Below are 23,700 nucleotides of genomic sequence, written 5' to 3'. Positions count from 1 at the left end.
CTAAATTCTGGAGAGTAAAGGCCCAGACCAATCAAGCACTCTATTTATCATATATATCTGAAATAAAATTTGGATTACAGGGATGTGGTCATTTCAAAGAATACAAACAGTATAGTTTAACAATATTTGACTTGTAAAGTGGACTACCATTTGGAAATGCTACCATATACATTAGGTTCACTTACACAAAAAGCGTCAACACCACTGAAAATTAGTCAGTGACATTTGCTTTATCAGCAACTCTGACATCAGTAATATAGATGTAATTTCGTCATTGTGACAGGAGGAAGAAATTATTTTCAGTAAGCCTTCAGTATTGTCTGTGAGTGACAATACTCTGATTATAAGACAAGACCATAAGACCAAGAAGCAAAAGTTGGCCATTCTCCCATTTAGTCCCACTCCCCCGCCTTCTCACCATAACCTTTGATGCCCTGGCTACTCAGATACCTATCAATCTCTGCCTTAAATACACTCAATGACTTGGCCTCCACTGCTGCCCGTGGCAACAAATTCCATAGATTCACAAAAAAATTTCTTCGCATTTCTGTTTTGAATGGGCGCCTTCAACCCTTAAGTCATGCCCTCTCGTACTAGACTCCCCCATCATGGGAAACAACTTTGCCACATCCGCTCTGTCCATGCCTTTCAACATTCAAAATGTTTCATTCTTCTAAGCTCCAAGGAATACAGTCCAAGAGTGGACAAACATTCCTCATATGTTAACCCTCTCATTCCCGGAATCATTCCAGTGAATCTTCTCTGTACCTTCTCCAACATCAGCACATCCTTTCTTAAATAAGGAGACCAAAACTGCCCACAGTACTCCAAGTGAGGTCTCACCAGCGCCTTATAGAGCCTCAACATCACATCTCTGCTCCTATACTCTATTCCTTTAGAAATGAATGCCAACATTGCATTCACCTTCTTCACTACCGACTCAACATGGAGGTTAACCTTAAAGGTATCCTGTACAAGGACTCCCAAGTCCTGTTGCATCTCAGAACTTTGAATTCTTTCCCCATTTAAATAATAGTCTGCCCATTTATTTTTTCTGCCAAAGTGCATAACCATACACTTTCCAACATTGTACTTCATTTGCCACTTCTCTGCCCATTCTTCCAATCTATCCAAGTCTCTCTGCAGACTCTCCATTTCCTCAGCACTACCGGCCCCTCCACCTATCTTCGTATCATCAGCAAACTTAGCCACAAAGCCATCTATTCCATAATCCAAATCGTTGATGTACAATGTAAAAAGAAGCGGCCCCAACATGGACCCCTGTGGAACACCACTGGTAACCGGCAACCAACCAGAATAGGATGCCTTTATTCCCACTCTCTGTTTCCTGCCAATCAGCCAATGCTCTATCTACGTATGTAACTTTCCCATAATTCCATGGGCTCTTATCTTGTTAAGTAGCCTCATGTGTGGTACCTTGTCAAAGGCCTTTTGAAAATCCAAATATACAACATCCACTGCATCTCCCTTTTCTAGCCTACTGGTAATTTCCTCAAAAAATTGTAATAGGTTTGTCAGGCAGGATTTTCCATTAAGGAATCCATGCTGAGTTCTGCCTATCTTGTCATATGCCTCCAGGTACTCTGTAACCTCATCCTTGACAATGGACTCCAACACTTCCCAACCACCGATGTCAAGCTAACAGGTCTATAATTTCCTTTTTGCTTCCTTGCCCCCTTCTTAAATAGCGGAGTGACATTTGTAAACTTCCAGTCCTCCGGAACCATGCCAGAATCTATCAACTTTTGAAAGATCATTGCTAATGCCTCCGCAATCTCCACAGCTACTTCCTTCAGAACACGCGGGTACATTCCATCTGGTCTGGGAGATTTATCTACCTTTAGTCTATTCAGCTTCCTGAGTACTTTCTCTGTCGTAATTGTGACTGCGCACACTTCTCTTCCCTGACACCCTTGACTGTCCGGCATACTGCTGATGTCTTCTTCAGTGAAGACTGATGCAAAATACTCATTCAGTTCCTCTGCCATCTCCTTATCTCCCATTACAATTTCTCCAGCATCATTTTCTATCGGTCCTATATCTACTCTCACCTGTCTTTTACTCTTTATATATTATGCTGAATTTAGAGTAATGAAGGCAAACTAAAGAGTCATATAACCTATATTCTCATTCCAAAACAAGGCAATTATTAGGCTGCATGATCAGATCTATTTCCTTCCTGATTTTTTTTTGAAATGAAGCTGATGGATCCTATAAGCAATTTTTATTGCACTGAAAGAGTGGAGTAAACTTTGTTCAACGTTTATCAGCAAGACTAGGAGTCAGTAAACCTGGTTTTGTAGGTGATCGGGGCAGCAGAGTCCTGAAATGGCAGGTGCAGCTTGTGCGCACATCTTGGGCAGTGAATCATCAGAGAGGTGATGTTGGTGTTAGTAAGTGTCAAGTGAACGTCAGTAGGAATATGCAGAGCATGCAGATCTTGGCAATATTCATCATTTAATGTAATTTTACTGGTGACACTGCCAAGCTCCCACTCTATTTCCTTTGATGGTTAACAGCAAGACGAAGCACTTCCATCAGCACAATTGAAGTTGCTGACTGATTCCTTCTAACCGGCGGATGTTTGATGATCTTTGTTAAATTTCAATAGTTACGCAAATGCAACTATTTTGTATTTTTGTCTCTGCCAGTACAAGGCCAATTTCTTTAACTTCATGCCTCAGGTTTGGAAACACAACAAGCTTAGATTATCCAACTGAAGCAGAACTTGAGCTGTCTCTTTTCAAGGGATATGTCACTCGCTTCATCAAACACAGCGAGTGAGCTGGATGGTTCATTTTCTTACCTTGTAAGCATCTTTTAGTTCATCCTTAACAGCAAAGAGAAGCTGTATCTTATTGTCATTAAGTTTCTGTGCCAATTGAGCAATGGATGGATAATTCTGCGATTAAGAACATTTCCAAATTACATAATAGCAAAGTACAAGGAAAACAGAAAACGTTTAACACCAACTCTGTTATTGTTTATGGTAGTACATGGCCACATTAAGCCTGAGATACTTTGATTTCTAATTTATGAAATTGGAGGGAGATGTGCGTGTGTCGGTGGGGGTGAGAGAGTGAGCGTAGAAGGCAATTAAATATATTTGGGGCATTTGAGCAGTGCCCAGGAGAGAAGCCTTCAAACTGAGTTCAGTTTAGGATATTTGAAAGTCCTGGTGAAAGATCAAATCTCCGAGTAGAATAACGCAAACTGATTTATATTTGATATAGAAACAGCCATCCCATTCCAGGAGACCCCTGGGAAGCCAGGAGAAATGCAATTTTAAGTACAGAAATAGATATTAGTTCGTAAATATAAAGATAGGTTTGTGTTGATCTTTTACAGCATGCTCCTTGAATTTGTAGCACAGTTTACTGCAGCAATTCAATTTCAGGTTCTCCAGGCTTGTGATATCAATGCCTCCACTGTAAAGATAAACACCGATTTGAGCTTCCCATCAATTCACCTACCATTCCGACCTAGTCACTTCCATCACGTCTTCATTGTTTCTGAGTCATAATCCTAGAGTCCCCCAACCTGAAACTACATGGCAAGCAACACAAAGTCTTGTGGTTCAAGCAGATGACAGCCATGCCCCAGCTTCTCAGGTGATCGATTATCCCGGGCCTGCCAACATTGCCCATATCACAAGTATAAATAATACCACAGAAGTATTAAGTAGTGATTGTTTTTGCTGAGCTAGTATCTAATATCCCATTAGACCAGGGGTTCCCAATCTTTTTTATGCCACAGACGTCTACAATTAACCAAAGAGTCTGTGGACCCCAAGTTGGGAAACTCTGCATTAGACTAGTACTGTGCTGGTATCTAAAACATCCCATCTAAGTGACAACAGTTAAATTATGTTCGACCAGACAGCATAAGTTGTTGCATGCTGTACAATCCAATATGAAACATGGAAGCTTTTTTGTTGACAATGTTCTTATCTGTCTATAATGTTTATGTTGAGCCCATCTCTCAATATCAAAATCAATAACAAGAAAAGATCTGCAGATGCTGGAAATCCAGAAACGTCAACAATACTCTTTTCCATAGATGCTGCCTGCCCTGCTGAGTTCCTCCAGCACTTTGTGTGTGTTGCCAATATCAAAAGCCAGCTTACCTGATGGCGACCGATTACATAGACACCCTGAGTGTCAAGGTGGCAGTTCCCAGCACTTGGCAACAATCTGCCACGTCTCTTATTCCCAGAAAAGTGAAGTGCTTCATTACTATAGAAGACAAGTAGTCGAGTGGCAGTTCGCCAACCAATATTACCCTGTAAGATAAAGCAGAATTAAGTACACTAAATACGTGTGATTATTTTAGCGAATAAGTCAATCTGTATTAGATTCTCTGAAAATATTCAGATTGCTTGATGGCTTCTTGATGGGAACTTCAAACAGATGAGGATAATGAATAAATGTGCTTAAAAGATAATTGGTCCCTTTGTAGACTCCTCCCACCCCCACCCTGGACACAGCCCTGGTAATACATGGAGAATAAAGAAGGTATTACACAGAAACAACAATGGGACATTTGCCCCCTTATGCTTGTTCCAGAATTCATGGCTGATCTTAAATTTAGAACCGCTTTTGTGCTCAGGTAGAAATTCAGAATATGGATTTTTGAGGACTGTATTTTACATTAAGGCAAAGTACTCTCCTTGCCAACTAGGAAATTGTGTGAATGCTAGAGACAAGGCATATCTACAATTGGGTTTCCAATATATGGTCTGTGTTACAACAGGGGCCTACAACATCTAAAAATTCAGTTCAATTTACAGATTCATTTCTTACTAAACACAGGGGATTCTGCAGATGCTGGGAAATCCAGAGCAACACACACAACATGCTGGAGGAATCCAGCATGTCAGGCAGCATCTATGGAGGGGAATAAACAATTGATGTTTCAGGCTGAGGGTTTCATTTCCTACTAGTTGATTTACCCTGTATGAATAACACTTACATTTGGGAAGAATAGTTCATGTGTTGTTGTTGTATTGACAGTATTTTCATTTAAGGTTGATGCAAAATAATTGTAAATTCAATCTAAATATACAGCCTATGGGCTTCCATATTATGTACTGTACCTCCCATAAAGACAAAAGTATTTGGATATGATCTGGGTTATAGAATTGTGCAAAATGTCCAACCAAGTATTTGGTGCATAAGTTTATTTCTTAAATGTAATTGTTCCTGAGAATATATCAGTGTCTTTTTGACGAAATATTACATAAAATGACTTGGCTTCAGACGGATATTGAACATAAAGAGAATACGCAGAGACGGTAGGTAAACGGAGTTTAAATTTGAAGTGTTGCTTAACTTGGAACTAATATACCATAGATTTTCAAATGGAGAAACGTGAGCACTTCAGTCTGGGTTCTACATAACTCAGTGCAGATAGGAAATATAATTAACAGCTATTGAAGCCAAGCCAGTAAATCAAACTCATTGTAAATCATTCCAACCATAAGGCACAGTTCCTACAAACAGCAAGGAAGATGTTGGATTCAAAAGCCATGCATTGGCCAACCTATTGCAGTCTCAAAACTCCAGCTAAAACTAAGGAGAAGTTGTGGGAAAATGTTTAGAGGAAGCAGAATGGAAAAACAAACGGCATGCTGTGCAAAAACCAGCTGCCAACATGACGGCAGTGTTTCCAGAAAGCCGCACTGGGCTACTCCCCACATGCTGCAAGTCAGAGCTGCTGGCAGAGATTCATTGGCTAAGTGGTGGCTCAGTAGACCTCACAAAGTCTTGCATATCAGTCTACTGAACATCAGAGAAACAAGCGTCATCGCCCGCCACCAGCTCCACCTCAAGTGAAATAGCTTTACCTTCCTGATACAAGCAAATAACAAAGCAGCCATATGTACAAGTGGCAGCGTGAGATTCAACTGTCACAGCAGATCTCCTGCAGTCTCAGGGAAGCATGGACCCATTTATATTTGCATAATTTGATAGCAAAATGAAGAACAGGCTTTAGGATACCCTTGCCAAATTGAAGTCCCCACTAGCTTGATGCAATGAAACCTAGTCAAAAGAGTGCCTGAAACTTTCTGTGTTCGCCAGAGTTCAAAAAAGCCTACACATTGGTAGAGTAAATGAACATTAAAAATTCTACAAATGCCAGAAGCCTGAAATAAAAACGTTAAATGCTAGAAACCTGAAATAAAATCACAAAATGTTGGGAAGACTCAGCAAGCCAGGCAGAATCTGTTGAAAGTGAATGTGGTGCATAGTTTAGGTCTGTGTTGCTTGATGAAAGCTGGCAAAGTTAGATTTTTGTCGGAGACAAGATGGCGGGGTGGGGTGGGGGAAGGATGTATAGAACAAAGGGAATGTCTGTGATAATATCACTTGAAGTAGCTCATTGAGACAGTTATATGCAAATTAAGCTTTTTGTTGTCCATGTAATGTTCCAACGTGTCAGTCCATGGCCTCCTCTTGACACAGAAGATGGAGGAGCAAAACCTTATATTCCATCTAGGTAGCCTCCAAACTGATGGCATGAATATCAATTTCTCCTTCCAGTAAACAAATCCTATCCCCCTCCTTCCTCTATTCCCCACTCTGACCTTTTACCTCTTCTCACCTGCCTGTTACTCCCACTCCCGGGTCCCCTCCTCCTTCCCTTTTTCCCATGGTCCACTCTCCTCTCCTATCAGATTTCTTCTTATCTAGCCCTTGCCCTTTCCTTGGTTCACTTAGCACCTTCCAGCTAGCCTCCTTCCCCTCCCCAACCCTTTCATTCTGGCATCCTCTCCCTTCTGTCCTGAAGAAGTGTCTCAGTCCAAAACGTTTCTTCATTTCCATAGATGCTGCCTGACCTACTAATTTCCTCCAGCATTTTGGGTGTGTTCCATCCAATGGTGTTGCTAATGGAAAGCTTGTGGGATCTGTCCATCGGGCCAGATTTGTACAAGAAAGTTAAGAACTTACATAAAAACAAGAATATAAAAACAGACTTTACTCTACTGTCACAGATAACTGGACTAACATGTTTCTCTGCAGTCTGATGAAGGATCCCTCATCTGAAATATTAATTATTTCTCTTTTAACAAATGTTCGCTGAACTGCTGATCGGTCCTAGCACGTTCTGCTTTTATGTAAAAGCTGATGTAGCTTCACAGGGTAGCTGTGCAATGTCTTCTTTCTTCATATAGGGTGCCTAGAATAAGGAGTCAAGGCTCAAAATAAGGGGTCCAGGGAAGAGATGGGGAGAAATTTCTTCACCAAGAGGATAGTGAATAAGTGGAATTTTTGACCCAAGAGAGCCGTGGAAGCTCGGTCATTGAGTAGGCACAAAGAAGATTTTTAGACATTAAAATAATTCAGGGGCACACGGTTACTACAGGAAAGTGACACTAAGATGATATTGATCAGTCAGTATCTCATCAAGTGGCAGAACAGGCATCATGGGTCAAATAAGCTCTCCGATGTTTTGTTCTAAAATAAGGAGATTAATGGTGACTCCCTTCCTCTGGTACTAATGCTCCAGTAACAGCCACAGAATAGGACCGGTGAAATTACAGTCCCATTAACACCACTGGCTCCACTGAAAGTGGGCTTGCCAGCTGATTGGGAAACTTATGTAAATAGGACATCCTTTTTTTCTGTCATTCACTCATGGAAACTAATTGCTCCTGAAGGGTCACCATCTCCCATTGCCTTGTAGAGCATGATCTCTTGTCATCTTGAATAAAGCAGTTCTTAGGAATATAGAGTCACGGCACACTGGCCATGGTGCTCACCCAGCTAGTCCCATATCCTTCAGCCCATATCCCATCAAGCCCAATACTTTTAGGTCAAAGAGCATTGGTACAACAAGGACACTTTCAGGAGACTGGAGTCATAAACAGGCCACAATATGTAGAGACAATAGATCTTATTGTCAGAGGAACTCATGTCCTTATCGTTCCCATATTTTTACATAAAATAATGAAAATATATGATCAATAGTAAACTGGAAGGAGAGTCAGACCAACAAAGAATTTCATGGAGACACATAAGAGAGTGGAGATGTTGGAATGTGTTACAGGAATTCCGTTGGTCAAGCAGGATCTGTGTGGGGGCAGGGGGACAAATTATCAACATTTCAGTTTGAAACCCTGAATCAGGACTACAAACCCCTGCACCATAAATTTCATGATGTCGATAACCAATTCCAAATTATTTAACTGCATTTAAATTCCCTATATTTAATGTTGGAGTTAATGATTTGTGTCTGAGTCATTAGTCTCTTCCTCTGAATTACCAGACCGCTACTCCCATAACATGTAGGCCTACAAGAGCTGGAAGAAGGGGACAGGGTGGATAGCTTTCTTGTTAAGCTTGTTCTTGGCCTGCACTAGCTACAGACCTACTTAGTGACCCAGATCACAAAACAAGGAATACACCCACTTTAATGTCCTGAAGCTGAGGTGCCAAAATAAATATACTGAACAAAAATTTAAATCTTCCCAGTAGGAGAAATAATTGGAAATAAAAACCCCCAAGAGGATATGTAAAGAATTTCCTTCATCTATAAATGTGTCCAAAAAAACTTCATCTTACAAACTAATGGAACCCAGTCAATGAAGTTTCTGAAAGTTGGTTAAAGAGGCAGATTTTAGGGAGAATCTTAAAGGGAGAGAGGGGTGGTGGAGGAACACAAGGGATCATCCAGGACTTTCTGAAGATCAGAAGATGGAAAATCAAATTCAGCTTCCCTCAGGGAGAAAATGGTGACGGACTTGCACAATTAAACAGAAAATGCTGGGAATATTCCACTGGTATATTTGCAGAAATAGAAAGAGGGCTAATATTTCAGCTCAGTGACCTTCAATTAGATTTGAATTAATTTGAACATATTTCATCAACATTCAAATGTTTCAACTAAGCTTTCATCAACATTCAAATGTTTCAATTAAGCTTGAATCCAAGCTATTTTTTTCTTAGAACTTGATCATTGTATATTGGGAACTCTTGAGCTCTGTCCATAGGAGCATGAAAGCACAAGAAATTGGACCAGATGAACACTATTCATCACCTCAAGCACCAGATCCACCAGGCCCTGATCTATCTCAATTTCATTTTCCTTAATTCCTCATTCCTTAAATATCCATGTCAGGACACTGGAGTAGGGAACCAATCACAGACCCTGTACTGCGCACACAGAGATAGTAATTGAGTAACAAATCTCAAGCTGCAAACAAAGTCAGCATCAAAGTTCAGGCAGAGATCAAAACATCCAGAGAAATCCAAAAACCAGAATCAGGAAACAGGCAGAGTCGATATTCATAGTCATACTTTATTGATCCCAGGGGAAATTGGTTTTCGTTACAGTTGCACCATAAATAATAAATAGTAATAGAACCATAAATAGTTAAATAGTAATATGTAAATTATGCCAGTAAATTATGAAATAAGTCCAGGACCAGCCTATCGGCTCAGGGTGTCTGACCCTCCAAGGGAGGAGTTGTAAAGTTTGATGGCCACAGGCAGAAATAACTTCCTATGACGCTCTGTGTTGCATCTCGGTGGAATGAGTCTCTGGCTGAATGTACTCCTGTGCCCACCCAGTACATTATGTAGTGGATGGGAGACATTGACCAAGATGGCATGCAACTTAGACAGCATCCTCTTTTCAGACACCACCGTGAGAGAGTCCAGATCCATCCCCACAACATCACTGGCCTTACGAATGAATTTGTTGACTCTGTTGGTGTCTGCTACCCTCAGCCTGCTGCCCCAGCACACAACAGCAAACATGATAGCACTGGCCACCACAGACTCGTAGAACATCCCCAGCATCGTCCGGCAGATGTTAAAGGACCTCAGTCACCTCAGGAAATAGAGACGGCTCTGACCCTTTTTGTAGGCAGCCTCAGTGTTCTTAGACCAGCCCAGTTTATTGTCAATTTGTATCCCCAGACAGAGTACAGATACAAATGCAGAAAGGCTCAGGAAAATTCACTGGCACAACTGGCAACAAACAGGTGAAAACACAGGATTAAAACACACTGAGCAATAAACAGAGAGGCAGCTGATAGGTGGAGCACAATGAGATACAGGTGGCAGCAATACAGGTAATAATGAGAAACAGGTGAGAGGCAGAGTACTCAGTAATACAGGGGCCGGAGTAGAGCAGAAGCAGGACGGGAGCACATGAGGCATGAAAACAAACAAGAGCACATGGCAATACAAAACCATAGATTAGGGGGAAAACACACAAAAAGGTAGTTCAACTGGAGGTACTGATAATCCATTCATCTATCTGTTGTTGGAATTCAACAGATCAAGTAGCATCTGGGAGGGGGGAGGAATCATCAATATCATGGGTAGAAACCTTGCATCAGGACCTAAAACTGGACAATTCTTTTCCTCCCGCAGTTACAGTTTGATCTGCTGAGTTCCTCTAGCAGATTGTTCATTGCTCCTGATTCAAACATCTGCAGTCTCTGGTGCCTCCATAAATTGTGGCACATCACTTATTGTGAGAATTTGACTGCTCATTCATGACTCATCAGTCAGAGGAACTGTCCTCAACTTCCCTACTTTGTCAAGCCTTCAAAGAAATTTGTATGTCTCAATAAGGTCACTTCTCATTCTAAACTTTCAAGAATAATGACCTAGACTACTCAATTTTCCCTCATGTGACAGACTCCAGATTTTGAGATAAACATCTCGTTAATTTTCCTTTTCCTTATATAAATATTCCTTCTATTCTATGAATTGAACATCTATTAATTGCCTTGTCCTTACATAAATCCTTTTTTCTATTAAGATCATAAGATAGAGGAGCAGAATTAGGTCATTTGACCCATCAAGTCTGCTCTGCCATTTCATCATGACTGATCCAATTTTCTTCTCAGCCCCACTCCCCTGCCTTCTCCTCATATCCCTTCATGCCCTGATCAATCAAGAATCTATCAATCTCTGCCTTAAATATACCTAAAGACTTGGCCCCCACGGCTGCCTGTGGTAAAGAATTCCATCGGTTCACCACTCTCTGGCTAAAGAAATTTCTCTTCATCTCCATTCTAAAAGATCGCCCCTCTATTCTGAGGCTGTGCCCTCTGGTCTAGACTTTCCCACCATAGGAAACATCCTCTAGACATCCACTCTATCAAGGCCTTTTACCATTCGATAGGTTTCAATAAGGTCACCCCTCATTCTTCTGAATTCTAGTGAATACAGGCACAGAGCCATCAAACTCGCTTCATACGACAAACATTTCAATCCTGGAATCATTTTTGTGAACCTCCTTTGAACCCTCTCCAGTTCAGCACATCCTTTCTAAGATAAGGGGCCCAAACCTGCTCACAGTACTCCAAGTGAGGTCTCACCAGTGCTTTATAAAGTCTCAACATTACATCCTTGATTTTATGTTCTAATCCTCTTGAAATGAGTTCTCTTGAAAACTTGAATCCTCTTGAAAACATCTCATAGGTTTGCCTTTTACTTATATAAATATTTCTTCTATTCTATGTTTAATTATTGTACCATGAATGCTAACTCTCGTGAAAAGCATTTTATTACAGCAGTAGATTCTGCCTATATTAGGTGTTCCCACCTAATTCCCAGAGTCCACTGCTTCTGTCAGGAAGTGCTATTCAGGAACTGCAAGTCTGGTGGTTAATCAGTGACTCAACATGATTGGCTGCACACCAAGATGCTTCCAGTAGGATGTGAGGAACTCAAAGGCATCTAAATTTAGGCAAAAAGTTATAAATAATTTCCATGATATTTAAACATTGAAGTGTTTTCACTTACCCCACAGACAGCAACCTGCATGATTGCATCAACACCCCCTGCTGAAGATTTCTGACCTGCTGCAATGGTCTGGCTCCGAACAAGTTTGCTGTACTCTGCCCTATTGTTAGTTAATGGCAGAATGTTTATGAAGCTGGATCGACCTGTACATGTTTTACCAGCTGGGCAAGGAGTTTTCACTATTGTGCCGAACCCTAAAAATGAGCACACTTATAGTCAAGAAAATCTTATCAAAGCCGAGCCTGTCAAAAGACTAGAGAACAAGAAAATATCATGCAAATCATCAATGATTATATTTAAGATCTATTCAGATGTTTTGCTAAAAAAAATTGCTTTTCGATACCTTATAAAGGGGAAAGGCTAGGTCTTTTTCTTGGAGCGTAGGAAGCTGAGAGGTGTTTAAAATCATGAGGGGCAGAGGTAGGCTGGAGGCACTCAGTCTTTTTCTCAGGGTTGAGGAAGGATTTAATAGGAACTTGAGGGGCAACTATTTTTACACAGAGGTACGGTACATATATGTAATGAGCTGTTGGTGGAAGTGATTGAGGCAAGTTCAATAACAACTTTTAAATGAATAGGAAAGATTTGGAATGATACAGACCAAATGCAGCCAAATTGGACTAGCGTTGTTGGGCTTCTTGGTTGGCATAAATCAGCTGGGCCATACTGTAAGATTCTATTACTCTATAAGGAATACATTTTGCTTTGTCTCGTGATTTTTTTTGTATTGCATACACATACAACTTATGAGTATGCCAAACAGCTAAATTATGAGGAGAAAATCTACGGATTTTTTTTTACCAATTCTGAGATCAGAAGTTATGTTCCTCATTTCCTTCTTCAGTTTAATTCCCAATGTCTTCATGTTTTCCAAATCATTTTCCGAAGAAAGGGAGAGGTCCACAAGAAAATATAAATCAATGGGATAATCTTCAGCTCTCTTAAAATGCAATGAGAAGGTTTGTGGTTCTCCTGAAAAGAGAAAAGATATGCAAACATTGGGATTTCTTCTCACCTTCAGAATCCTCTAGCTCTGAGAGTCCTGGAGGCTATGGATAGATGAAGTTTTAAAAGATCAGGGAATTAAGGACTAAGGGGAACTACCACACAAGAGGACTTGAGGCAGAAGTAGATCAGCCATGGGCATATTGAATGGTGGGACAGGACTGAGAGAACAAGTGGCCTTCTGCTTCTGTTTCCTTGAACTCTTGTGCTTCTCTGTTTTCAACTGTAACACAGCGCAGTACCATTTACAAGATTCTGTACATTTCTGTGGCTTATAACAAGTTCTTTTACATCATCTCTCAAGGACGCAGTCTTGACCACTACAAAATTACAGAAGTAGTCGCACAGTTACACCAATATTACTTATGTGTCATATGTACTTTTGGTTAGGAGTAATCGTGGCTCTTGGTAATGCTGTAACACATTGTTTTTTGTTTCCTTGATATTATCAGTGTTTAGACAAAAGAATCAGAACCTTTGAAGATCTAAGAAGCAGAGGGAGATCATTTGGTTCATTGTGTGCATGCCAGGTGGGAAAGGGCTGTTCAACCTAACCCCATCTTTGAGCACCACCTCTTTAACCCTATAGGTCACAACTTTATCACAGTAAAGTATTCCAGGCCTCCATCTTCCTAGGTAAAGCAAAAGTTCCCCACCACCCCTTACTTTAGACCTCTGCCTCCATTACTGACTCCTCTGGTGAGAGAAATGGCCCTTGCTATTTACTTTGTCTGTGCCCCAAGTACTTTCTAAACTCCTCATATGAGTCTTCCCAAGCTTTAGTAGTTTTTCACTCTCTCTGCAGCGAAACATCTGTGACGACAAACCAAGTTATCAGAAGATTGATGCTGATGAGAGAGATAAGTGAGACAATGGAGAAACATTCAAAATACTAACAAGAGAGAAGAGAGAGATTAACGAGAAAGAAACACATTTCAGAGTATTGACAGACCGGTTGCTTTGAACCTGAACTGTTTGAAGTTTGATGGACAGGTGATACCCCAGCAGGGGGATAAAAAGAACAGATTCGCTAAGGCACAACACACACCATGAGATCACGAGATAACGAGACCCTGGAAGAGCGGTGTGCCCCCACAAGTTGGTGATGAGTTTGGAGGACTGGTCGCGGGACCGACCATAGACGCACAGGGTGAAAGGGTACGATCGGCGGGAACCTGGTGTGTGTGTCCGCCCTTGCCTGGGTGCCGGGTTCACCGCGGAAGAACGGTCGTATCCGGAGCAGAGGGGTCACAGTCGGTGACCACAGAAGACATTAAAAGGGTTCGCCCGAAAGCCAACTGCGAAGAACATCAAAGGTCTGTCTGAATCAGATTTGCATATTCTTTCTCTCTCTCTCTCCAATGGCACAACAGCGATTACTGCAAACTGTACTAAGCTTAACTGAACTCTGCGTCACTTGAGACTGATCATTTTACCCCTAGACTGCGATAGAGCTTGGTTGATTCCTATTACCCTAGTTCTGTGTACATGTGTGTTTTATCATTGCTAACCTGTTGCACTTATATCCTTACGATTAGAATGCTGTGTTGCTTATTTCTTTAATAAAACTTTATTAGTTTCTGTTAACCAGACTCCAACTAAGTGGTCCATTTCTGCTGGTTTGGCAACCCAGTTACGGGGTACGTAACACATCCAGTAAGAATACTCTTCTGATTTTGTGTGCTATTACTTCATTTATTAGCTTGTACTGTATTGTTATCTTAAATTCTCTTAGAGAGAGATACCAAGACAATGAAACCTGCAGATACGGAAAGGCCTGGAAAAAGTAGGCATAGAGATGATGCTTCCATTAATAGGAGAGTCTAGGCCAAAGTTTCTCGAATGTTTCCCTTAAAAAGGAAGAGGAATTGTGCATCTTAGTGCCTTGAAATAGATGATAGCAGCTAACCTGACTGCTGAGGTGGAGACAGAGGGATTCAGAGCAGGAAGGGGAGATTCAGAGATGGTTCATGTGAAACTAAGAGCAGGTATATGATGGCTGGCACTGGCACAGTAAAAGGTCTATTTCCATGCTGTGTGACTCTGTGAATCTATGACTGTGTGAGTCAATTGGGAGAGGGTATAATGGAGCAAACTGAGCTGTCCGAGACATTGAATTTCCTGACAAGTAATTTGTCTAAAGAATAAAGACAATGGAAGGAAGAGTTTACAGTCTACATCGAGCCGTCTATAGTAGATTAACCATAGAACAGACAAAAGTTGTAATTTGTTAGTTATAAGGAAGAGAATTGCACTATAGGGAAAAGCCCTCAAATGACACTTTAGAGGATGTATTAGTTATGTTGCAATCACATCGCAACCTGCCTGGAAGTGAAGCAGTTCTTCTTTCACGTATAGCGAGCAGCAGGATGAGTCCTTTCCTACTTTATTTACAGAGTTTGGACTTCCTTCCACTGTATTTATTCTTTAGACAAATGACTTGTTGGCAAATCCAATGACAAGTCACTTATTCTGCCATGCCCTCTCCCAAATGAATCACACATTTTGGTGTGTCTCAGCATATTAAGCAGATAACTGATGGTTCATAGATTTGAAAGGTTTGGCTATCAGAGATTAGATACATATTGAATCTGGGAAAAATTTCCATTTTAGGCCAAATTAATTAATACAAAGGTGCAAACTATCCAAAGGCAGGCTGGAAATGCCAACGGCGGCAGTTTATACAGTGAACCGTAAGATACAGGAAGAAATCAGAGAGTTTGACCAAAGGTTGTAAGTATTGTGGTTGAAGAGAAAAGATGGATTGTGGGGCAGGTTTCTTTACAGAGAGAGTGGTGGTTTCCTGGAATATGCTGCCCGTGTTTGGTAGAGGAGGCAAGTATGATAGAGGCATTAAAAAGGCTCATAGATAGGCACATTACTGGGCAGATATGGAGCTTGTGAAGGCAGAAGGGATTCGTTTAGTTAGGCATTTAATTACTAGTCATGGAGTGGAGGGCCTCTCCTGGTGCTGTACTGTTCTGACAATCATGCCAGTGCCCAAGGATAGCAGGATGAGCTGCCTCAATGACTATCACCCAGATGCACTCACGTGTACTGTGATGAAGTGCTTTGAGAGGTTGGCCATGGCAAGAATCAACTGCCTAAGCAAGGACCTGAACCCACTGCAATTTGCCTATTGCCACAACAGGTCTACAACAGATGCAGTCTCACTGGCTCTCCACACAGCCTTGGATCACCTGGACAATAGCAACACCTACGTCAACTTGCTGCTTATTGATTACAGATCGGTGTTCAACACAATCATACCCTCAGTACCAATCAACTGCAGTGGTTGGGTCTCTGCACCACCCATTGCAACTGGATCCTTGACTTCCTCATCAGGAGATCATAGTCAGTGCGGATCAGAAATATCCTCTCCTCCTTGCTGACAATCAACACTGGTGCAGCTCAAGAATGAGTGCTCAGCCCACTATCTACTCTCTCTACACCCATGATTGTGTGGCTAGGCACAGTTCAAACACCATCTAGAAATTTGTCGATGACACAATTACTGTTGGCAGAATTTCAGATGGCGATGAAGAGGCACACAGGAGCAAGATAGATCAGCTGGTTGAGTGGTTGCAGAAAGCAACCATGCACTCAACGTCAGTAAAACCAAGGAATTGAATTTGGACTTCAGGAAGGAGAAGTCAAGGGAATACACACCAGTCCTCATCAAGGGTGAGCAGTTTCAAGTTTCTGGGTGTCAACATCTCTGAAGATCTATCTTGAGCCTAACATATTGATGTAACTACAAAGAAGCCATGACAGTGGTTTTATTTTATTAGGAGTTCGAGGAGACTTGGTATATCACCAAAGACACTCTCAAATTCCTACAGATGTACCATGAAGAGCATTCTAACTGGTTGCATCATTGTCTGATATGGAGGGGCCCCGGCACAAGATCGGAAAAAAATGCAGAAGGTAGCGATCTCAGCCAGCTCCATCACGGGCACTAGCCTCTCCAGTATTGAGACCATTTTCAAAAGGCGATGCCTCAAAATGTCGGCATCCATCATTAATGACCTCTATCACTCAGTACATACCTTCTACTCATTGCTACCATCAAGGTGGAGCCACCTGAAGACACACACTGAATATTTTAGGAACAGCTTCTCCCATACCACCACCAGATTTCTGAATGGACAATGAACCCATATATACTACCTCATTTTTTTTTCTTTTTCTTAGCTGTCTTTTTACACTACACTACTTTTAGTGTATACTGAATATATACTTTCAATTGTAATTTGTAGTTTATTATTATGTATTGCATTGTGCTGCTGCTGCAGAACAGTAGAGTTCACAAAGCGTGCCAATGATATTAAACCTGATTCTGATTCTGCGTTCTAACAGTGAAAAGGACATTGAGGCGAAGTACGCGGACATCTCTTCTTCTTCGGTTGTCCATCGAAATCCGATGGCAACGTCCACTCCTTTAATGGTGAGATCTTTGATGACTATACAGTCCTATCCTGAACCCACAAGCTCTATTGCAGGTGGGACATGTATATGTAGTAGTGGTGGTGGTAGCGGTGGCAACCAGGGCTGCATTTCTCCTGGCTCTCTTGATTCCAGGTATTGTTCACTGTGGTCAGAGGTGGAGACCTGTGCAAGGAAGATTTTAAAGTGCCACAGGGGGTGTGCCATCCCCAGTAGCACTATCTTCACCATGATGAGGTAAATCTCGGTGGCAGGGGTGATCCCAGGACAACTGGTCCCACATCTTGGCTGCAGAAGGCTGCCAGGTCCTTTGTCTGTTAAGGCCCGCCTACTGCATGCCTCCAGCACATTGCTTTTCTGTCGGGGTGTGCTCCCTTAGCCTTACCACAAGGCAGTGGGGCTATTTTCCCATAGCTGGGACAGTGGTTGACGGGCGCCAGGGCGTGTCCACACAGTGGTGGGCCTGCACGCCACGTCTCTAGGGCCCACTGCTACTCCGAGATCCCCTGTAGTTTAGCCTGCGGCCGTAAGCTACCCAGTTTCCATGTGTGGCCCCGAGGAGGCACTGCAGGAGTCTATACAGACATAGAGTCAGGGTAAAAGACTCAGAGCACCATTTGAAATGCCAGATGAGTTCAGGTCAGTGGAAGGAACATTCATTAGACCGACCTATGCTCGGGTTTTGTACAAAGCGAACCGTCGATCTTGAGGCAGTGCGGCTGAAACCAACAGATTTTGTGGTGCCGGTGTACCACAAGGCTACGCTGCAACCAGCTCGGAGATTCTTCCTGAAGGTGATGAATCCAAAGAGTCCAGACACTTCTGAGGTGGTGGAGAAGAAGATGTTACACCTATTGTTTTGAATGTGCACAGATCATCGGATGGTTCTGATGAATGTATAACTGCAGGATCATGAAGTTTACTTCATTACAAGCAGTCATTTCAGCCACAAATCAATGTTTTTCACTGAATGCTGGAGGAACTTAGCAGATCAGGCAGCACCTATGGAGGGAAATAAACAACCGAGGATTTGGACCCTGATGGAGGGTCTCAGCCCGAAGCATCGACTGTTTACTTTGTTCTTTCAAAGCTGCCTGATCTGCAGAGTTCCTCCAGTACTTTGTGTGTGAAACTGCAATGTATACGCAAGCAAGAGTCACATACATGAAGGCAAAGACTTGTATTACCAATAGATATCCCTACTCCCTGGTATCCAGTTTGTCTTATGTTGACTTCAATGACAAACTAAGAATCTGCAGGACCCAAGAAACCGTAATGGAGTTTTGAAGAGGACTCTGTCTCCAATAAAGACAAGTGAAGCTGTTTTGCAGGCCTGATAAATGATGCTGGATATAAAGAACAAGCTCTGGTGCGTACAGCATAATGAGTAGGACACATATTTAACCTGCTGTCATGCACACTTGGTACATACTGTTCGAGATGAGTGCCATTTGGAATTGAAATAGCACCAGAGAAATCGTAGGGAAGATTGGAAGCCGCACTGAAGGTTTCAGTGGGGAACAGGTAGAACATAAAACGTAACACACAAAACAGTACAGGCACAGGGCCTTTGCCCCACCATGTCTGCACTGACAATGATTCCAATCTAAGATTAAGATTTGTTTTGTCACATGTACTTTGAAATAGTGACACGCATCATTTGCGTCAACGACCAACATACTCAGGATGCACTGGAGCTAGCAGCTACGCTATCGTGCCGCCCCGTTGAAGCTAATCCCATCTGTCTGCATTTATGTATCCCTTGATTCCCCTGATTTCCAGATGTTATGTTGCTGAGATGCCAATGACAGGCAGATAGCGGGCCAATGTTGACATCAGGCAGCTCTTGAAATCCTGGAAGGACTGGCAGTTTGATTACTGAGCACTGCCTCTCCTTAAGCAGAGGAAGGGAAAGGCGGAGTATACTGTGAAACTCTCAATGTTTATTTGAATTTCTTTCCTAGCTCACCAGCTCTGAATGAACAATTCTTTAGATCCCAATCAGGGATCTATATTAATGCTCTTGATGTTGTTGACTATCATCATTCCAGAGTTTTAAATGAGAATGCAAAGCCAGCACAGCTAAAGATTAGCTTTATTTGTCACACGCACATCGAAACGTACAGAGAAATGTGTCATTTGCGCCAACGACTAACACAGTCCAAGATGTGCCGGGGGCAGCCCATAAGTGTCACCACACTTCCAGCACCAGCATAGTATGCCCACAACTTCCTCACCCAAACCCCTCTGTCTTGGAACTGGGGGGAAACTGGAGCACCCAGAGGAAATGAGCGCAATCACGGGGAGAGCTTGCTAACTTCTTACAGACAGCAGCGGAAATGGAAGCTCAAGTTTGCGGCCGGTGCTGCAAAGAGTTCCACCACTGTGCCACCATCCTACGATGTAAGCTGAGACAGAAAATAACACAAGATAAATTGGAACATATCAGAAAGCGCTGTCTCAAAGAAAACTGAAAAATGTGAAGGTTAAAGAACAAACAGAATTAGGCAAAGATATCTGCATGGGAAAGAAAGATCTAGAAAACTGAGGTAAGAGAAGAATCATCTCACATATTAAAACTCTTTTTATCTCTTGCCATAGATATAATTCAACTGAGTGACCGATCCCAGCTGTAACTGTGCTGTTTGATTCTTGGGCAATAATGGACATCATGGAAAGGCAGGAACAGCTGAAAATATACTATTAACCATAGAGGTCATCAAGCTTCATACAGGCAGCTTTAAATGCCTTTATACCATGGTTCTTGAGCTGTAGTAATGAGGTCATGAACTGAAATTGTCTAGGAATTAATATTGCAGCACTGTGAAACCACAGCTATCACGTCTGCCTGGCATTCTTAATAACTGACCAGATTCACAACTCTGAAATTCCATTGGACGTAACCCTGCCGGGTCACCCTCCATAACGCCCTCCAGTGCTGACCTGTTGGACTTTATAGGGTCAGTGTGGGGTCACCTTACTTGAATGGAGCAGTAAGTGCACAACCCCTAATTCAGAAGGTTGAAATGTAACCTAAGGAATTTCATAGAGATAAACATGAAAGGAAATCCGGTGAACATCGGGTACTGAAATGATAGCATAAAATGTTACAGATCAACTTCCTCAGTGAGAATAATAGATTAAAAGCTTTGCTTTAACTCATTGTTAGAATAGTTCTTGTCAGCATTTATAAAAAAGCATTTAGAATTTCCAATATATTATAAGGTGCAGAATTGACAATCATTCATACTTAATAATGACTAACACTCACTCACAACAGACGCTCTCGTGTCATATGGTTGAGTTACCTGATCGTAATTTTAGGGTTAGACTCTGTGGTTGAATTTGTATGATGTCTTCCAGCTTCTTCACATCACTTACATGGCCAGTTAGGCTTTTATTGGTATTTACTCTCAATGAACCTTCGGGATTTTCAATATATTCCATCGTACATCCTCTCCTTTTTAGTTCTTCTATATCATCACAGCGTGTCACTGATGACTCTCCTGGCTGCAAGAAATCCTATAAATAAAAATGGACCATTTAGATTGATGTATGTGGTTAAACAGCAATAAACCTCAACACGAGGAACTCTGCAGATGCTGGAAATTCAAGCAACACACATCAAAGTTGCTGGTGAACGCAGCAGGCCAGGCAGCATCTCTTGGAAGAGGTACAGTCGACGTTTCAGGCCGAGGCCATTCGTCAGGACTTCAAAAGAACTTTCCTTTTGTTAGGAACTGCTCTGTCCATGATACCTGCTCCCAATATTAGTTAGAATGAAACAGATCTACTCCCCTTATCCTAATCTTTCAGGTTCAAGTTTAATTAAGTTTAATTAACCATACATGAATATAGCCAAATGAAACAGCATTCCTCCAGGGTCAAAGAGCGAAACATATCACCACAGCACACTGCACATAGCACAAATAGCACATATGGTTACAATTTCAGAAAAACATAGTCATAAAAAATATGCAGCCCAAGTCCCTGAGAGGCATGAATGTAGAATTGTAGACTGTAAGTTGGCCTGGTCCAGCTTGTTTTTCCACGAAATGAACACTGGAAGGCAGCAACAAGGGAACACAGAATAGCAGCACTGATGAGAGGGGCCAGCTGCCAGCAGGTTCCTGAGCGCCCACAGTATCTCCTCTCTTGGTCGGCTGCACAGGCAACACCACAGCCTTGACCTAATCCTCGCCATAACAGAGGCAAGGCAGCTCCCAAACCGTCAGTCTCGTTAATGAACCAGTGAACTGGACTTGTACATTACCAAGGTCCAACGGGGTCTTGTGACCACAATAAAAATGTCCAAGGCATTCACTCACACTGGGCACCGTCCAATGGTACGCAACAAGTCCAGGCAACAGCAGCTCTGTTGCTATTGAGCAACTCACTAATGAGACAGTACAGCAGTATCTGATGTTCTTCGTATCCAGCAGTGACTTGCAACCATAAAAAAGATGTACAACACGAACAAATACACCTTTGATTGGACCCAGAATGGCCAATACGTCTGAGCGTCCCACTGTCTTTCCTTATGTCATCTGAAATAAACACGGATTCTATAAGAGGGAAAAACTCTGTCATAGCTATTTCCCACTACCAAGGACTTGCCATTCAGCAGAACATCTTGTTGTTTCATAGAACACTAAGATATTCTTGTTTCACATCCACTGCACAAGTGATCAGTCTATTTCATTGGCAAAGCTACTGGAAATTTACAAACGTTTGTATATGGCTTCCAAGATAGAGCAGAAAACCACTCCATTCTAACTCAGAACTTAGAGGGGAAAGCCAGCAGAGCTATGTCAACCAACTACAATACATCTGTACTCAATAGCATAAGAAACAACTGAAACTTGTTCATAAAATTCAACAAAATGACTGCTCAGCTGTTCTTTGGTTGTATCTCCATACTCCTTTTTTCCAATAACATTTAATCAGCTTATGCTCCAAAAAAATCTATCTCACTCATGACTAAGTTCAATGATTTAAAGAATCAGCATTCACAGCCAGGTGGTGGTGAGGGGGGTGGGGTCGATGAGAGGAGGAGAGAGTATTTCAAATATTCTTAGCCATCTGTGAGAAGGAATTCCCTTTCTCGACCGGAATTTAAGTTGACAATCCTTTCTGCCGGCATTGCGGCCGCAGTTCTGCACTTCTCCCATCATGGGAAGTATCTTCACATCAGCCTAGTAAACCTTCATTGTACCACTTTAGAGGTGAGCACGCTCACATAAAACTCCAGTAATCCAATAATGAAGATGTAGAAATCCTAGTATCTAGGTTCAGTATCTAGTTGGCAAGATGAGTTTTGCTGCATCCCTTTTAAACTACCTGGGTCCTGGTTGCTGCGATCCCCTTGAGCTCACTAGGCCCCAGTCTTCACACACCCTTTCACCCTTTCATAGCCCTCACTCTTGACCTCTGTTTATACCGACTGGGGATCTGTTTCCCACTTTCCACTGTAACCTGAACAGAGCTTTGTTTCCCAGACTCACTTTAAACACACAAGACCCTGTAAACTGTGAACAACTTAAAGGGTTCACTGGACAATGTGTTATAATACTGTGTTTCAAAAAAAGTGGAAGAATTTAGATCTAATAATGGAATAGCATCTAATCATCTGGATTATGGGCTACTAAAGTTCTGAGAGTACAGTAATATCAGAGTTCTACTATTTATTTTTTCTTAAATAGGGAGACCGAAACTGTACACTATTCCCAGTCGGGTTTCATTAAAGCATTGTACAGCTGTAAATCCTTTGCATACCAGGTAGTGCTCTCTGACTTTGTAATTTTCTTATTAAAGTGGATAACCTTGCTTTTCTTCAACGTGCATCAATCATATCTTTGCCTCTTTACTTAACTTGTCTGTATTCACGGAATCATAAAGAACAGAAAACAAGCCCTTTGACCCACAAAATCCACAATGACTATTTACACTCATATACACTCATTTACAGGAATTATATTCCCTTCAACTCCCCCCCCCCACCAACACCACCTCAAGTTTCTACCTCTTACTACACACTGAGGGAAATTTACAGTGGCCAATTAACCTACCAACCCACTCATCACTAGGATGTATGAGGAAGATACACATACAGTAGATAGATACATTATTGATCCCAAAGGATCGTGCTTTTTGAAGCAGCGCTATTTTCTTAGTCTATTACTAAAAGTGCTCCTTTGTTCAGCCAAGGTGGCATGCAGAGGGTAAGAAACGTTGACCAGAATTTCTAGGATTTTCTGTAGGGTCCTTTGTTCTACCAGAGCCTCCAGTGTGTCCAGTTTGAGCCCTATAACAGAGCTGGCCTTTCTAATCAGTTTAGCGAGCTTGTTGGCATCATCCATGTTGATGCCATTGCCCCAGCACACCACCACAGAGAAGATTGTACTGGCGACAACAGACTGGTAGAACATGTGAAAGAGAGGCCTGCGTACTCCAAAGGACCTTA

At 41.9% G+C, this 23,700-nt stretch overlaps 1 protein-coding gene across 5 annotated transcripts in view; it reads right to left on the bottom strand.

Annotated features, from left to right (window-relative positions):
- Positions 1-23,700, bottom strand: part of LOC134344477 (integrin beta-1-like) — a 100,275-nt gene that overhangs the window by 23,429 nt on the left and 53,146 nt on the right. For all 5 annotated transcript variants that reach the window (XM_063044355.1, XM_063044356.1, XM_063044357.1 and 2 more), the window contains 5 exons: positions 20,546-20,759; positions 12,588-12,758; positions 11,787-11,980; positions 4,148-4,303; positions 2,828-2,923 (listed from right to left, as the gene is read on the bottom strand). In XM_063044355.1, coding sequence (XP_062900425.1) covers positions 2,828-2,923; positions 4,148-4,303; positions 11,787-11,980; positions 12,588-12,758; positions 20,546-20,759 — 831 coding nt within the window. The remainder of the gene's footprint in view (positions 1-2,827; positions 2,924-4,147; positions 4,304-11,786; positions 11,981-12,587; positions 12,759-20,545; positions 20,760-23,700) is intronic.

The sequence above is a fragment of the Mobula hypostoma genome, chromosome 3 (assembly GCF_963921235.1).
Source record: "Mobula hypostoma chromosome 3, sMobHyp1.1, whole genome shotgun sequence".
NCBI lineage: Eukaryota > Metazoa > Chordata > Chondrichthyes > Myliobatiformes > Myliobatidae > Mobula > Mobula hypostoma.
Note: the sequence above shows the minus strand (reverse complement) of the source record. Positions and strands in the feature narration are given on the sequence as shown.